This window comes from Anoplophora glabripennis, unplaced genomic scaffold, assembly GCF_000390285.2.
Source record: "Anoplophora glabripennis isolate ALB-LARVAE unplaced genomic scaffold, Agla_2.0 scaffold762, whole genome shotgun sequence".
NCBI lineage: Eukaryota > Metazoa > Arthropoda > Insecta > Coleoptera > Cerambycidae > Anoplophora > Anoplophora glabripennis.
The window spans coordinates 115,896-134,732 of NW_019416840.1; the positions used below are offsets into that span (position 1 = coordinate 115,896).

Here is an 18,837-nt window from a genome sequence, read left to right on the forward strand (position 1 = left end):
AATTCCCAGGTCTCTAATTCTTTAACACTTATTTGGGGACTTACATGGACACAAACCAACACAATAATATTATCTTCCGCTCTTGCACGGCGATGTCTTGTTTCAGAATGTAGTGGCGTCTGGCTAAACGCTGAAATACTTCTCTGGAGTGGCGTATTCTACGAGGGTAACGCAAAGTGTATTCTCTTAAAGCTATAACGGCATTTTCCATACATTGAAAATAAACCGTCAATATATCACACGCTTCCACATTCGTAAAAGGCAGTTTCCTGGTACAAGTACTTTTCCAAAACAAATAACACTAATTTTACACGTAGCAACAGCTGTCACATTTCATTTGACATCATTTCTCAATTGTCTATATTCATAGGGTATAGCTTGCCTCGTTATGGAAACAATAATATTTATAAATACTCAAATATTTGTAATTAATAAAAATATTAAATATTGCAGTTATCAATAAAATTTCAAAATATGGCAAGTACTTGGTATAGTTTTATAATTTAATTTCGGATTGGACTGTGTTAGAGAACTAAATAAAAGAGGATGTTCTAGCACAACTTCACTATTTTAGCAATAACTTGAAAACGAAAAAATATATCGACTTCCGCTTTGTGTATTTGTTTTCTTTAATAAATGGTCTATCAAGCCTTGAAATAAAAAACCTATATCGTTGCATTTAATTTTTATAGTAAACGGAGACAATTACAAAAATTTTCTAATTAGCGTCATCTACAGTTGCACATGAAAATAATATTTTTATTCCCATATCATAAATAGAAATTTTATTAATAGTTCTTTATAATGAACCGTTTCTTTAAATTATTGATTAAGGCATTTACAGGTTATGACAATTTAAAAATTTCAAGATGGCGTCCTTTATACTAGCGTTGCTGTGGCAACAAAAAAAAGTTCAATAAAACTTATGAAGGGTTAAATAGAAAGTGTATTTTCAACTTAGGTTATACAGGGTGGGCCATTAGTGTGAGAAAATAAAATAACTCCCTTGTTAATCATAATACAGAAAAAAAGTTTATATAAAAGTTGTACGGAATCAAAAAACTTAAAGGACAAAATTGATTTGAAACGTACAGGGCGATGAGTAAAAACAGGACACGCCAAATATTACATATTTTAAATGAAACACCCTGTATATTTTTAAACATAGGGATTTCTGAGAAAATTCTATATATGGCAATATAAACAGTTTATCATTTTAGTGCGGGGTTGCCAAGTTATGTAGAAAATTCTTTGAATTTTGGAAAAAACATGACCTCGAAGAAGTTGTATTAACTTTCAGCTACTAAAACTGGGAACAAACTAATTACACAGAGTTATAGGCAAATGTTAGGCAAATGATCCCATATTAGCTAATATCGATATTTCATACAGGGCATTTTTTATAATATGTACAATCATTTTTAGAAAGTTTAAACTTGATTTTCTGAAATTTTTCAAATGTATGTATTTTATGATTCTATTTTATTCATATATCGGTCAGCAACATTTCTGTCGCACGAAATGGCTTTGGAAAAAAACTGTCACATTGTGTCAACTTGTCAGTTCACAGTTTATCAGTCCATTTTGTGTTAACTTTATTAATTATTATTTATTTGTGGTATTCTGTAAAACAACTTTAGATGTAGAACATACTTAATAAAAGTTAAAGTGAACTGATATGTGAATAAAATAGAACAATACAGGGTGCTGCATCTGAAAAATTTTAGAAAATCAAGTTTAAACTTTCTAAAACTGATCGTATTATAAAAAATGACCTGTATAAAATATCGATATTAGCTAATATAGGAGTCTTTGCCTAACATTTGCATATAACTGTGTCAAATATTTTTGCACCAAGTGTTAGTAGTTGAAAGTTAATACAACTTCTTCGAGTTATGTTTTTTCCAAAATTCGAAGAATTTTCTACATAACTTGGCAACCCATACTAAAATGATTAACTGTTTATATTACCATATATAGAATTTTCTGGGAAATCCAAATGAGTGAAAATATACAGGGTGTTCCGTTTAAAAAATGTAATATTTGGCAAGCATCAAATTAATTTTGTGGTTTAGGTTTCTTGATTCTGTATAACTTTTATATAAACTTTATTATGAGTAACAAGGGAGTTATTTTACTTTCTCACACTAATGGCCCACCCTGTATGTAAATAGTAAACAAGTCAATTTCAACCATGACAATTTGTTGCGCGTGCGGGTTGCCTAAACATGTGACGTCACACTAAAAGATTCTATTGTGAAGATTGTTAGTGACCAAATGTTTAAATTTAAAGTGAAGTCATTTATTTTTCTAATTTTTTACATTTAACTGTTTTCTTTTTTTGGTGAAAAGACAAGACCTCCTGTGGTGTGCGCGAGAAAGTGCGAATAAACATACTAAAATTGCCCATCAATACAGTATCAATAATAATGAATTAATGGACATGGTGACCTATCTGCGGAGCAGCGGTTCCAAAAATGTTTTCATCGTATCAGAGTGGTAAGTCAGTAGGTATTAAAAAATATATATTTTCGAGTCTTCGCATCTCGATGTATATGTGTATATCTGTGGTTTTCGCTCAACTAATTTTCCTTAAAGTTCTCATTTTGACTGTTCTCTAAAATAGTAAAAGGAAGGCGTTACGGTTTCTGTATTGTCTAATGTGCGAGGAATGAAGCAAGAGCAAATTGAGTTGTGGACATGAGGAATATAACGACGGAGGGTATTTTGACAAAGATGGACAATAAAAGTTTAGAGGCCTAATTATTGCNTGCAGTATCCAAAACAGTAAATTAACATCGTGCATTTCTAACAAAAGTAATAAAGACCTAGTTAAATTAGTAATTAACAGGTAACCGCTCAAAATGTCTGCCATTTTTCTCTAGACATTGAGCAATTCTACGACGAAAATTGCTTGACACATTTCGCAGCATTTCCGAAGTTACGATCAAAAAAGAATTTTTTATCTTTGCGCTTTCTTTCAAACCTCTTCTTCAGTTTTAAAAAACACTTTGTACGATGATATCTTTGTAAATTTGGGTTATTAGTTTGATAAATACTTGTCAATAAATAGTTATCATGAGTTTTACTAATTATTCTATTATTTATTTACTAATTCATCTTTAGAGTAATTAATTTCACAATTATTACTGTCGCTTTTCTTTTAAACCTGATGTGAATCGAAAATTTTCCAGATTATCCTTCGAGAGGAGCCTACTATGTTATTTTACATATAAACTAATGAATTTTGGTATAGGAGCAGGTATAGCAAAGTAGGAGAGAATTTAATTTTGCATCTCATGGTATGAAAATATACAGGATGTTCCATTTAAAAAATTGGAGATTTTTCAATTTTTCAATTGCCAATTTTGACATGACATTTTGGTCACCCTGTATAACGCAGGCCAGTTTTTGGAGCATGATTCGGAAGAGTCATCCTTACTAAACAACTGATAAAAAAATGGGCTTAGTAGCTATTAGTATAACCTGTCAGTATCAGAAAATGTAAGCAACCAATATCGACTAGAAAAACCTTTCAAGCGAGATATCTCAAAAACTGTGAATATTTGAATAGAACTATTCTACACAAAGTACCCTTTATTTTTTATGTAGAATCCGAAATAAATATAAAAAATGTGTGTTTCCATTTAAAAAACCAAAGTTGGTGTCTGTCTAGGAAAAGTGGAATACCCTGTATAGTTGAATATATTTTTAATTTGTACATTCCGAGAAATGTGGCAACACAGTAAAAAGAAAATCATATATTCCTCATTTTAACATAGATATTGGACTTTTCCGCACTAGTGGGACACGCTGTATAGAATTTTCTTAGAAATCCATATGTTTAAAAATATACGGGGTGTTCCATTTAAAAAATGTAATGTTTGGTGTGTCCCTGTATGTTTCAAATTAATTTTGCGCTTTAGGTTTTTTTGATTCTGTACAACTTTGATATAAACTTTTTTTCTGTATTATGAATAACAAGGGAGTTACTTTACTTTCTCACACTAATTTCCATAACACTATAACAGTTGCGCCCTCTAGCGGTGAAGTTACAAATTTGAAAGTACATATTTTAAATCAATTTCTTTTGGTCGTATTTGTTAATAGATTTTTACCCCAAAATCGTAGCACGTTTAGTTTCCTATATACAGCCGTTCGATATCGTTAATGGCACCCCCTGTATACAATGCTTTCCAATAATACAATAACCCTTGTCTATTTGTCAGTAGAAATGTTTTTCACATGTTGCAACCGGTGGTTATTGCACTTATTTACAGATTTAAAGATTTGTACAAAACTGTATAAAAATATATCGAATAAAAGAGATCGCCGAGGCTCATAACTATAGTCTGAACAAATGCTCCTTAGAATCCAGAATAACAGGCTTTTAATACAAACCTGTTACAATAAGTGGGGCCGACGTTTCTTGATGCACCCCATCATTTCATCGTTTATATCCAATTTAAAACGGACGTTCTGTTCCAGGCGGTATGGATAACGGCTCTCGCCCCCTATGTCGTCCTGATAATCCTGCTGGCTCGCGGAGTCTCGCTGCCCGGAGCCGCCGACGGCATCCGCTACTACCTCACACCGGAATGGGACAAGCTCTACAACTCCAAGGTGTGGATAGACGCGGCCTCGCAGATTTTTTTCTCGCTTGGTCCGGGTTTCGGCACGCTGCTGGCCCTCTCCAGCTACAACAAGTTCAATAACAACTGCTACAGAGACGCCATCTTAACGAGCAGTATCAATTGCCTGACCAGTTTCTTGGCCGGGTTCGTGATTTTCTCCGTTTTGGGGTACATGGCACACGTGCAGCATAAGAGCATAGAGCAGGTCGGATTGGAAGGTAGGTCAAAATTTAAATACAGGGTTACAACTTTTTTATTGTCCTGTACACGTATTTTTCTTATTATAAGAGTTACAGAAATGGTTAAATGGCCAAAAATGTGCAGGATCTTATGGCGATCCCGGATTCGTTTTTAAACTTAGGAAATACCGAATAGTTCCGAAGATATCCGAAGAAAACCGATTTTATGCTATTACTTTTTTTAGTCGTATTTCACATGTTTTTCAAAATTTTGGGACAAAAAATGTGTGGTCTGATATCTATAAAAATGTTTGCTGAGGTGTAATTAACTTTTGTTTTTCTTATGGACGCCATATTGAATTTTCCATATGGATTCAACGAGCAAAAAAATCGACCCATTTGATTTTTTTTAAACTTTGGGATTTTAATCTACTTTGAATTTTATGAGGGCCGTTGTAGCGGTACGCTACAATTACATTTAGTACCTGCCCCAATAAATATATTTTGCTTTCTGGGAATTTACGAGCCATATAAATTATACTTTGAATTATCCGAGATTATCCCAAATAAATGTATTTAGCAAATGAGATTAGAATGAGTAGGCTGTAAACATAAATTAGTTGTTTATTAGGGTACATAAGCACAAACCGAGTAGGTAATGACCCGGATAAGTTTTAATTAGGATAGGATAATAAAAGTAGGTTCCTGGGGACAAGGATAAAACCGAAAACATTTTGAGACACGAGGGAGAAGTCTTGAAGCCTAGTTCCTGCTTGGTTGTGTCTCGTGTTACCAACGAAATTAGTAGAATAAAGTTTTCCATGCTACTTAGTTTTTCTCCTCACTTGAAGACCAAACCACTATACCCTGTTTTTCTGTTTTTCCGAAAAAAATTTTTGGAACTTTGTGGCTCCATGTCAAAATTTACATGTGACGGCGTTCTTCCGAAAATGAAAATGCATATTTTTTTCAAATTATATCCTTCATATTGACTTAAACCATCCTACCGGAACATTTTTTCTAAAAATGTGCAGAATTTCATCAGCGTTTACATAGTTTTTTTCAGAATTCAAATTGCTTTAAAACTTTCTGAGATATTTGAGATAAACGGAAAAAAGTAATTTTTTTTAAATTGATTTTCTTAAAAACCCCTCCTTTTATTTTCACCAAATTTGAATATGTCTTTCAAGGCCAAATAAGCTATATCTTTTAGCCAAACGGCAATATGTCAACTTGCTTCGATCGGGAGATACGGTTTCGAAAATACATATTTTTTCATGTCAGTCATTTTGACCCAAATCATCCTCCCGAAACTGTTTTTTTAAATGTGCAGAGGTTTATCAGCTTTTACCTGTTTTATTTCAGAATTCATATTGCTTTAAAACTTTGTGAGATAAATGAGATTGATAAATTGATTTTCTCAAACACCCCATCTTTTATTTTCAACAAATTTGGATATGTTTTTCAAGGCCAAATAAGTTATCTTTTAGCCAAGCGGCAATATGCCAAATTGCTCAGTTCGGAAGATACAATTTCACAAAGACAATATTTTTATACGTTTACGCCTCATATTCGTTACAATAATTTACTCTTGTGAAATCAGTAAATTGGTAGCAAATATAGAAGACAGTCAGTAACGCTTATTAATCAAAATTTAACACTGAAGCATTCATGTTTGTTTTTCTACATTGAACTCTACATTTATATTTCCTTCTGCATCAATCTCTCGGATAACCAAATATGACTATTACGAATGCCGTAAATTGATTGAACTTCTTTCCATACCTCGGTCTTTTAAGATCGAAATTTTTGCAGTTCTTCAGTTTTCAAAAGTATTAATACAACAAATCCTATATGACTATACTAGACAGGGAACATTCTATCCAAATGCTTATATAAAAATACAGGGTGTGCAATTTAACACTCTCGCTGCCAATATCATCGAAATGAAGAAATTTATTTAAGTTTCGGAAACTTGTACAATTTCTTTTCTGTAGTTGATCATTTGTTTTTTTTTATAATTTATTGTTTGTTAGTTGGTATGTGGTGTGAATAAAGTCATTATAACAATATTTCAAAAGAATGTTATAGCATACATTGCATATGGAAGTCGACATATCTCGAAAACAAATAAATATAAGGAAAAATTTTATATTACAAAAATTACTCAAAATTTAACGATCTTTCAGATGGACTACATTTCCACGTTCTAGGGATAAAAAATGTTTAGTATCGCCACGCCATCTATACAGAAAGATTTGAACTAACAGTTCTAACTCCAATTTGAAGCTATTCGAAGGACCTAACAATCCCAGTTTCCGGAACGAAAATAAATTTCTTCATTTCGAAGATATTGGCAGCGGGAGTATTAAATGGCACACCTTGTATACAGGGTGTGCCATTTAAATTAACAAAGTTAACATCCTCGGCCATTTTGTTCGGACTACATTTGTTTTTCTACTATCATTTTCGAAATCTTATAAACTTAGGTCGCAATATGCTTCGTTTCCGAGATACAGAGTATTTAAATATTAATTTTTTATTTATTTTTATTAATTATATCAAAGAGTTTTAAAGATATTGACTCGGAATTTGATGGTTGTATTTTATTTAGAAATATTGACAGCAACCTACAAGATAATGTATGAGTAGAAATTATTGCAATAAAATATGTTTTATTTTTTCCTCAAAAACCGTGCATCCTACGAAAAAAATTGAAGAGACCAATTTCATTCAGCATTGATGACAGATTTCTAAAAAAACATCAAAACGGGAAAAAGTCAGTGGCGTACCATTTTTCTTATTAAAAAAGGTTGCGGCATTCTCGCATGAACGCCACTGGTGCAAGTAGAAATATTCGGATCACCCCAAAAAATGCTCAAAGCGTTTTTCAAATTCCAAGTCAATATATTTAAAACTCTTTGAAATAATTAATAAAGATAAATAAAAAATTAATATTTAAACACTCTGTATCTCGGAAACAAAGCATATTTCGAACTACGTTTATACACAAAATAACTTCGGCAACCACCCCCTAAAATATTTTGCACTTATTTACAAGCACCCTGTATATGTTTGACATCCTGCAGGTCTTGTATTATCATTTTTACTGTAATGAAAACCTTGCTGGATTTTCTTGACGAACACGGTATATTTTTTAGCACGCATCTATTGATGGGATATTCTCTCATCGGTATATGTAATCAATGTAATCATAAAAATTAATGGAGTATGTATGGGGATATGATAAAAGAATAAACTGTGATATATGTAGGTATCATACAAAGACTTTATAGCTTGGTAATAATCTATTAGTCTCTTTTTAGCACCTGATATCTTTTTTATGCACAATAAATGTAATTATTAAGATATAATCTAATCTTTATGACAATGTATTCATGAAAAATGTAAAAAATAATACGTATCAATAATTTTCTATATTATGGCGAATGCGCCAATGTCAGTTCGTGTTTGATAAAATAAAATAATTGCCTTATTAACGATATAATATTTTACTTAAATAATAAAAACACCTTTATGTAGCATCAGAAATGATTCATTCAAAATATATGAAAAAATCGTTAACAAACATTCACATTTCACTTAACTACTGATAAATTTTTGTCATAAAAATTATTTTAAATGGTTTATCAGTTACGACTGTAACTTTGTTGAAACTATGTTCTAAGAAGGATTAATTTATTTGTTTCAAGTGTTTTTTCTGGTGCATGCTCATTTTTTTTTTGTTTTGTCAAAATAATCATATTAATTTTTTCTCCTGCGATGAATTACACAAATATTTAGGAATAGTGAAGAGATACCTTTCTCAGGTAGGGACATCCTTAAGAAAATGGACATTTTTCCATTAAAAAAAGCGTTTTAAGATTAAACGTTTACACTGACAAAAATTTTACTAATCACGCCATACCGAATCGCTGATAGAATCATATATGTGATCATCATGAGAGGGATTTTATAAATTTGACTTTAATTTTAATATCCACATTAGCTATTTATTTTGACTTCGGAAATTATTTAAATCCAAGTCACTGGAATTTGGTCGATTATAATACCTGACCTAGAACAATGCACGCACAGTCAATAGGCATATACAAAAAGTTTATGTACAAAAACGAAAAAAATTAACGAGGAATAAATAAGTCGAGTTTTATCGTTGTATTAGTGAATTCAGTTATTGCTTTTATTATTGTTATTAATTTATACTATAGTTAAATTTAGTCAGTAAAGATTAAGTAAATGTTAATTAATAATGAATCAAATAAAGAAATCGGTATTCACAATTTTGTCCACCAACTCGTAAATAAAATGAATGTTCCTTCTTCTCCCTGGTCTTGCAGGCATAAATTATTCTCATCAACCTGAAAACTTGAAAAAATTATTAGTAGACATTTTATTGCACTTTATGACGGTGAAGAATGATGAAGAATGATAATATCAAAAAAGTAACTCGAAAGAAGTGACGCTAAGTTGGCAAATTGTAAATAAGTGGCAAATTTGTGTTTTTTTACTGCCCTTTAAAATCAAAACGATCTATCGGAATATTAGTTATTTTATGTTGAATGCAATTAAATTACTTACAATTTAAGTTATCTAAGTCATATTTCACCAATTTATTAAAATAAAAGTTGAACGTGGAAAAATCAATTTTCGAAAATTACGCATTTTATTGCAAAAAGCGATGGATGTTGATGACATTTATGGAAGAGACGATAAATGTGTGCCAAACACCGATTCATTGACCCTGAAATTGTGCTCCAGTTATTTGTTAATTAATTTCGTTTGTTTTTTTGCAACTAATTGTTTAATTACTTAACGTTAATTTTAGGCTTTAATGTCGTAGCTATAGATTCTAATTGATTCAAAGAAACGTATCGAAAAAGAAAACCTCTAGGAAAAAAGAAGAAGAAGTAGGACGTGCAAAACAGCGTTACAAACAATTTGTCCCAGGGTCAGTCAAAACTCGTTCGGGAATTCGCTCTTTTTGCGAAATAGAGCTTATTTTTACGGTAATTTGAAAAAAGAGAGAAATCAGTTACGCCTCTTAGTTCCTAAGACAACTTTTTTTTTTAACGTTAATTGTTAATTAACTATTGGATGGATCAGACCGGGATTTTAGAGACAATTAAAGTAAGGGTTAAATTTTTATTTCCAAAAAGTTTTACATTGGTAGTTCATGTAATAAACGCGCTAGCAGCAGTAAAAGTTGACCACGCCGCCCTCGGCCTCGTCGTGCGCGAGGTTTTTGAACCGAATTTGAAACGTTCAAGTAAAAAATCTCGCGCGCGAGCGAGAGCGACGTTCACGCGCACGCGCGGGCTCAGCGCTCCTGTCCCGTGCAGGCTTTTCATTCATGTTAACTTTTACTGCTGCTAGCCTGTTTATTACATGAACTATCAATATAAAACTTTCTGAAAATAAAAAGAGTAACCGCAAAAAAAAAACATTTTTTCGCCCGTTTTTGCGTAGTGTGTAGCAAGAACGGGGAACGTCGTCCAGATGTCTCCGTGGGTTTAAATTGATCATGAAAAATCTAGGTGAGCATAATTCGGTTTTTCCAATATTTGTCCGACTTACCCCTACTTAAGGGGTGGAAACCACCCCTAAAACAAGAAACGTGAGAAAATGGTCGATCAATTCTTGGTAAAAATTGGCGGGAATTTGAATGGCAAGGAAGAGATCAGGGATGTTCTTCCAAATATGCTCAAGGTGAAAAACATCCCCCGCGTGGGGGGTAAAACCACCCCTATTGCCGAAAACCGGCGGCAAATGATGTTCCCTTCTTGAATTGCCTTTTTTGTGATACTCTTCCTTATAAATCCAATTGATATGAAATACATGCCCCCATAATTCGTTCTTTTGTCGGATTCTGATCAGTTACCCCTACTGAAGGGGTGGAAACCACCCCTAAAACAAGAAAACAGAAAAAATGGTCACCAAAATCTGGGTAAAAATTGGCGGAATTCCACATGGCAAGAGTAACATCAAGAATGCCCTCCTAAAAATGCTCAAAGTGGAAAACACCCCCCGCGTGGGGGTAAAACCACCCCTATTGCCGATAGCAGACGGGGAATGATATCCACTTCATGAAGTACTTTGTTTCCTCCACTACCCGACAAATGATACGAAAGACGGGCTCCATAATTCGATCTTTTGTTTTACCACCACGCTGGGGGTGGGTTTATCATGAGCATTTTTAGAAGGACATTCCTGATTTTACCCTTGCCATGTGTTTTACCAAGAATTTATCGACTATTTTCTCATTTTTCTTGTTTTAGATGTGGTTTCCATCCCTTAAGTAGGGGTAAGTCGGGCAAATATTGGAAAAATCAAATTATGCTCACCTAGATTTTTCATGACGATCAATTTAAGCCCACGGAGACCTCTGTACAACCTTCCCCGTTCTTGCTACACACTATGCAAAAACGGGCGGATTTTGCGGTCACTTTTTAACCCTTTCTTTAATTGTGTCTAAAATCGCGGTACGATATGTCCAATAGTTAATTAACAATTAACTTTATAAAAAAGCTATCTTGAGAACAAAGAGGCGTAAGTGGTCCCTGATCTTTTTTAATTACCGTAAAAATAAGTTCTATTTAAGGCAAAAAGTGCGAATTCCCGAGCGGCTTATGCCTGACCCTACGACAATTAGTTTATAACGCTGTTTTGCTTGTCCTATTTTGTTAGTTGTAAAGGGCTTCTTTTTCGATACATTTCTTTGGATCAATTAGAACCTTATATCTACGATATTAACTTCTAAAATTAACGTTTAGCAATTAAACAATTATTCGTAGCAAAGAACGAACGATATTAATTAACAAATAGCTGAAGCAATAATTTCACGGTCTATCGAATCGGCCTTTGGCACACATTGGTCATTGGATTGACCATTTTTTCCATAAATTTTATCCATCGCCTTTAGCAATAATAATAATAAACAATTTTCGAAAACTGTTTTTTCCGCGTTTAACCTTTATTTTACAGTTAAAAAATAGGTGAGAAGTGACTTCAGGTACTTTAAAATGTAGGTACGTAATTTAATGGCCTCCAACATAAAATTACTAATTTTCCGATAGGTCTAAATTTTCGTGGGCAGTAAAAAAAATGAAAAAACACGTAAATTTGCCAATTATTTGCAATTTGCCACTTTTTTCGAGTTACTTTTTTGATATTATCATTCTTCATACCCGTGCAATAAAATGTCCACTAATAATTTTTTCACGTTCAAATTCTAATTCGACTGTAGTATCTATAGGGTGGTCCGAATTTTATGCAGAAAACTTCGAGGGTAGATAGATCTCTTTAAAATAATATGTGTTTGCCTTATAAACATAGGTCTGGAACGGCCCCGTTTTACAGATACAAGGTGTTGAGGTTTAAAAAAAAATTGATTTATATCGCACACTACCTCACATGTGGTGTAGAAAGGAGTGTAAATAATTTTGTTGATGTGCTTACAAATTGCACTTACTTTTAATCAGAAACAAATATGCTTGTAATATTATCGTTAGAAGTGTCTGCCACAAGGGGATTGTATTGGTATGAATTACTTGAGAACGGCGAATCTTAGGGAAAAAATTAAAGTCACCTATTTTACGTATTTTGTGCATTAAAATATAAATCAGTTACAATGACATGTAAAAAATGCAGTGGCGTAGGTTTTTTTGTAAGAAAGGGGGTGACCCCTGTCCAGTTGTACACCACTGGTTGAACCTTTAAAGCTCGTATTTCAGAAAATATAAGGCCTACTATCATACATTATATGTACCAAATTTTAAATAGATTCCGGAGATATAAACAAAAAATCAATTTTTTTTGTCAACTTCAACACCCTGTAGCTCTAAAACGGTGCCGTTCCAGACCTATGTTTATAAAGCAAACACATATTATTTTAAAGAGATCTATCTGCCCTCGAAGTTTCCTGCATAAAATTCGGACCACCCTGTATAAGTAAATTCACATAAATCATTAATACCTAGTTTTCGCATCAGTACGATCACTATATTTTTTAAACGTCCCCATAAAAAAATCAGGAGGGCTGAAGTCAGGATACCGCGAAGGCCATACTACTAGGTCTCCTCTTCCAATCCACCGTATTTCTTGAACAATTAAGGGCACATCTTCAAGAAGAAATCAGATAATTTCGAAGAAATTATAGTTACTGAAAACCGCCACAAGCAACTCCTCGGATATTCAAAGAAAAACGGTGCAGGAATTGATTTCCAGATAACGTTATGAACATTATTTCCATTTCGTGTAAACGCAGTTTCATCTGTAACTAACATAACAGGTGATAATTGAGGATTTTGAACATTTTGTTGTAACATTCAAAAACCCGTAAGAAATAATCTACTCCTACTCATGCTTGATAGGGATGCATTTGAGCCTCGTGTAATATGCTCCATACTGTTCATTGGAACATTCCAAACACCTGTTGAACGATTCGACTGTACTTATACAGGGTGTCCCATTCAAACTAAATATTTTTGAAGAAAATTGATGTACAGGGTGTCCCGTTCATATTTCAAAAAAACTTGTGTGCAAGTTCCTAATGGGAAAATAATAGGGGTAGTTTATGTAAAGTTTTTTTCTTAGACGCCCTGTTTTCGAGATACAGTGTGTTGAAGTTGTTACCCTCCAAATGGTTTTGCTTAATTCTTTAAATCGGCTAAAGACGAAAATGTCAAAATTTGTATACGAGTAAACATCAACTGTGCGTTAAGAATAATGTGCAAACGGTTTCTTTCTGAAAAGCAGTGTCACCCATACAGGTAATTGGAGGGGTACAATCGAAAAAAAATATGTTAAAAGTAAAAATTTATTTACATTTCTAAACGGTTCTTAAACTCTAAAGTATACTACAAAAAAAGGTAGGTATACTTGTCGAAATTCGGTAGCTTGTACCATTTTCGAGAAAAATGAAATTGCGTAGAAGGAAGTGTGGGACAATTTTAGTATCTACTGTAGTATTTCGAGTTTGTACATTTATTTAATTGTGCAGCTGTTTTGTTCTGTATGTCTCCGAGTCTGCTTCCTAATATTTTTCTATTTTTATCACTTTATTGAAGCATTCATGTCCATCAACATTAACATCAATAATAATAAATTTAATTTTTTTTTTTAGTTAATAAAATGTTTTACATTTTAACTGTTTCATGTGATACGTAAGAAATTAAAATTATAATCTTAAATGCAAATACTGCTGGTAGCTAAATGTCTTCAGCTCATTCACATTTTAATATTTTGTTAATGTACTTGTGCCGCTTTACGTGAAAAAAAAATGCAACCTCATTTTTCTCGAAAATGGTCAAGTTTACCTTTTTTGTAGTATCCTTTACAGTTTACAGAACCGTTTAGAAATGTACTAAATTTTTGACTTTTTAACATATTTTTTCTTCGATTGTACCCCCTGAATTACCTGTATCGGTGACACTGCTTTTCGGAAAGAAACAAATTTTGGCATTTTTATCTCTAGCCGATTTAAAGATAATTAAGGAAAACCATTTTGGAAAGTAACAACTTCAACACTGTATCTCGAAAACAGGGCGTCTAAGAAAAAACTTTACATGAACTACCCCTATTATTTTCCCATGAGGAACTTGCACACAAGTTTTTTTGAAATATGAACGGGACACCCTGTACATCAATTTTCTTCCAAAATATTTAAAGTTTGCTCCTCGGCTACAATATGACGTTTACAATATCCATCTCTTCCACGATTCTTCGATTCTTTTCAAATTTTTTCTTTCACGCCATGATAAAGGTTATTGCGTTTGGCACATGTCTAGCTGAAAAACATTATGCCTACAATAGACAACCTTTCATTTTGTTTTGCTTTGCCATAAATTAAAGCAATATTCATTAATTTTGCATTGTTGTTGAACCAACAGGCCGTTTTGAGCACTTCTAAGACTCGTGTAAACAATAAACCAGGGTAATAAGAGCACTATGAAAACCACAGTAATACTGAATAAATAGGCATTTGTCAAATCAAATCTGCTGGATCTACTTGAAGCGGCGCGGGCAAAAAATTTTTATGCATTTTGTTAAATACTTCACTGACGTTAACTCTGCATGTGATGCATTTTACCAAGATATTTATAATTTATTTGACCAACATTTACCAGTCTACACTATAATATTTAAGCGTAAATTTCCAGTTTGATACACAACCGAAATCATAAACAATATAAAAGTTAAAGGCTATCATCACAATAAAAAAACAACTCGTAACAACTTTCACTTAAATGAGTTTAGACGTTTGAGACGCTTAATCAAAAATCAATTACATTTTGCTTACAATAATTATCTTGTTGACTGCCAAGCGAATATTAAAAGTGGGCCTAAAAGGTTTTGGTCCTTTGTTCAGAATAAGAAAGGGAACACGCGTATACCAAAAAATGTTTTTCTCAATGATCAGGAATTTGATGATCCTGTGCAAATTGTTGACACTTTTTCTAAATTCTTTGCTAGCGTTTTTTCCATCGAAAATGTTTAAAATCCAAATATATCATTAAATTATTATCAATTCTGCATTAACATACAACAGCTTACTGAATCTGATGTCCTTCTAGCAATCTATAAACTAAAAAACAAAATGATGTGTGGTGAGGATCAGATTCCTAGTTTTCTAGTAAAGCTCCGCTTCTTACATTATTCAATATTGCTTTATCAATTAGAGAATTTCCTGATAGGTGGAAACTTACAAGATTGTGTCCAATTTTAAAAAGCTGTAACCCTGCGGATGTAAGAAATTATCGTCCTATTGCCATATTGTCTAACATTGCAAAGGCCTTTGAGATGTGTCTGTATAAACAAATATTAGATAACTTAAAGTCGTACATATCACCAAATCAGCATGGATTTTCTCCGAATCGTTCAACTTTATCTAATCTGGCCGAGTTTGCCCAGTATACGGCGAACTATGTTGATGACAAAGGGCAAGTTGATGTCAGTTACACAGACTTCTCAAAGGCCTTTGACAAGGTTAATCATAGTACATTGCTACGTAAGTTGGAACGGTATGGTTTCAGTGGTAGCTTACTCCGCCTTTTCAATTCTTACCTATATCATCGAAAGATGTATGTCTCTTATAATGGTTTCAAGTCAAATGCTTTTAATGCGGCATCGGGAGTACCTCAAGGCTCTAACTTGGGGCCACTCCTTTTTATATTATTTGTAAATGACTTATCTCTAACATCAAAGTCAAATTATCTTATGTTTGCCGACGACTTGAAATTGTTCTTGAATATATCATCTGTGGCTGATTGTTTGTTATTGCAAGACCTTGTGCATCATGTTTATATAGGATCGGAAAGTCCCCATGGCCGTTACGTGAGAGCGATAAAGCAAGTCATAGAAATCTGTGTGATAAAGAAAGATGGCTATAATGAAGGCATCTAATAGTCACCGCCCATTTCGCCCTTTCACAAATAAGAAGTGGATCTTATCGCTCACGTAACAGCTGATAAACCATGGGAACTTTCCGACCCTGTATATGGTATACTGATAATTATTTACCTGTAAACACAAAAAAATGCAAAGTGTGTACGTTTACTCTTAAAAATCAGCCCCTCATATTTGATTATAATATAGGTATGTCACTTTTAACTCGTTTTCAGAACATTAATGATCTTGGTGTAATGTTTGACAGCAGATTGTCTTTTGCTGATCATATTAATTCAAGTATTAAATCCGCTTATAGTATGCTAGGCTTTGTTATAAGAAGTACAAAATCTTTTACCGATATAGGTGCATTGAAGAGTCTATACTATTCACTGGTACGTTCGAAACTCGAATATTGTAGCCTTATTTGGCACCCATGTTATCAAATATACAGTAACCACTTGGANCATTTTTATCTTTAGCCGATTTAAAGATAATTAAGGAAAACCATTTGGAAAATAACAACTTCAACACTGTATCTCGAAAACAGGGCGTCTAAGAAAAAACTTTACATGAACTACCCCTATTATTTTCCTATGAGGAACTTGCACACAAGTTTTTTTGAAATATGAACGGGACACCCTGTACATCAATTTTCTTCCAAAATATTTAAAGTTTGCTCCTCGGCTACAATATGACGTTTACAATATCCATCTCTTCCACGATTCTTCGATTCTTTTCAAATTTTTTCTTTCACGCCATGATAAAGGTTATTGCGTTTGGCACATGTCTAGCTGAAAAACATTATGCCTACAATAGACAACCTTTCATTTTGTTTTGCTTTGCCATAAATTAAAGCAATATTCATTAATTTTGCATTGTTGTTGAACCAACAGGCCATTTTGAGCACTTCTAAGCATGTAAACAATAAACCACGGTAATAAGAGCACTATGAAAACCGCAGTAATAAATAAGCATTTGTCGAATCAAATCAGCTGAATCTACTTGAAGCGGCGCGGGCAAAAATGTAGATGCATTTTGTTAAATACGTTACAGTTACGTAGTGTTTTTAAATATAACTTTTTTTTCGAAATTTTTAAATACTTTAGTTGTGAATGTAAACTCTAAGTAAATTTGTTAAGAGGTAGTTATCGGGAATGTTGAGTAAAATCACATAAAGTAAAATTATTTCACAAACAGTTTCGCTTCCAATATTTAGAAATTTTCCAGTATTTTTTTTAAATATTGAAAAATAATATTTCTTAATAGTGCCCATATACTTAATTTTACCAAATTCGGTCTAATGAAACAAGAAAGGCCTGAATTTTTACCAAAGAGCCATTTATTTTGATGGAAAATGCTACAAAAAGACTAAACTTTCGCAATTTGTTTTGTTTTAGGCCCCGGTTTGGTGTTTATCGTATATCCAGAAGCAATAGCCACGATGAGCGGTTCTGTCTTTTGGTCCATAATTTTCTTTCTCATGCTCATCACCCTTGGATTGGACAGTACGTTCGGTGGCCTAGAGGCGATGATTACGGCCCTCTGCGATGAATACCCGAAAGTCCTAGGGAGGCATCGCGAGACATTTGTTGCTGTTCTGCTCTTCGGTATTTACATTTGTGCCTTGCCAACAACAACTTATGTAAGTAACTGTTTGCTACACCTAGATAAGATCGCAAATCGGAATTTAATTAACTTGAATACTGAATAAAATGAAGAAATACACATTCAAATATCTCTGAAACATTCTGTTTTGTGCTAGGGTGGAGTGTACTTAGTAAACATGTTGAATGTCTACGGTCCTGGGCTGGCCATCCTCTTCGTGGTCTTTGTAGAAGCTGCGGGTGTTTGCTGGATATACGGTACGGATAATTTTGCTAGGGACATCGAGAAAATGATTGGGCACCGTCCTGGCTTATTCTGGAGGATCTGTTGGAAATACATTAGTCCTATATTTATTTTAGTAAGTATTTATAAATGTTTCATTTATGGATAGTATTCAGAAAACAACTAGAAAAATAGTTCTTTAAACAAAGGCTAGAAAAGTATTTTGTTTTAAAAAATGTAAATTAGATAGACATAGGCGTATGAATAAAAAGCTATTTATAGTCCGGTCAAATTAGTCATAAAAATAGTGGTCAAATAACGAAAATTCCAACAGAGCTAAATTTTGGTGGAGACCTTGGGTACACCATTAGAAATAAAGTGTCAAAACTCCTCATCGGTCCCATGTGTTCTAAAAAAGTTATTCGGGTCAAAGGTCGAAATTTGAGGTTTTTTGGATTTTTTTTTGAAAACGGTAAGCTTTATCCAAAAAGTAGCTTTGACAAAAATTATAGATCTTAAAATTATCTACAAAAATGGTCCTTATACTTTTTTTCTAAGAATCACCATTCCTGAGCTATCGCGATTCTAATAGTTGAAGGAGTCACGTTCTACATGTTATGCACACATTTCCACACCACCGCCCGTTGAGGTAGTGTACTTTGGCGCGTTATTTTTGACGTGGCTTCCCCGATAGGCCTACTCCACGAATTGTTATGACGGAATTTTTAGGGACAATACTCTTTTAACTGCATGATGATTTATTATTAATATTGGTTATTGACTTTAACTGT

The 18,837-nt window shown here is 33.2% G+C and overlaps 1 protein-coding gene across 1 annotated transcript in view; it reads left to right on the forward strand.

The window, feature by feature from the left end:
* The window catches only part of LOC108912346 (sodium-dependent serotonin transporter), a 100,618-nt gene that overhangs the window by 64,029 nt on the left and 17,752 nt on the right, over positions 1 to 18,837 (forward strand). The window contains exons 5-7 of the mRNA XM_018717555.1: positions 4,489 to 4,852; positions 17,617 to 17,861; positions 17,982 to 18,182. Coding sequence (XP_018573071.1) covers positions 4,489 to 4,852; positions 17,617 to 17,861; positions 17,982 to 18,182 — 810 coding nt within the window. The remainder of the gene's footprint in view (positions 1 to 4,488; positions 4,853 to 17,616; positions 17,862 to 17,981; positions 18,183 to 18,837) is intronic.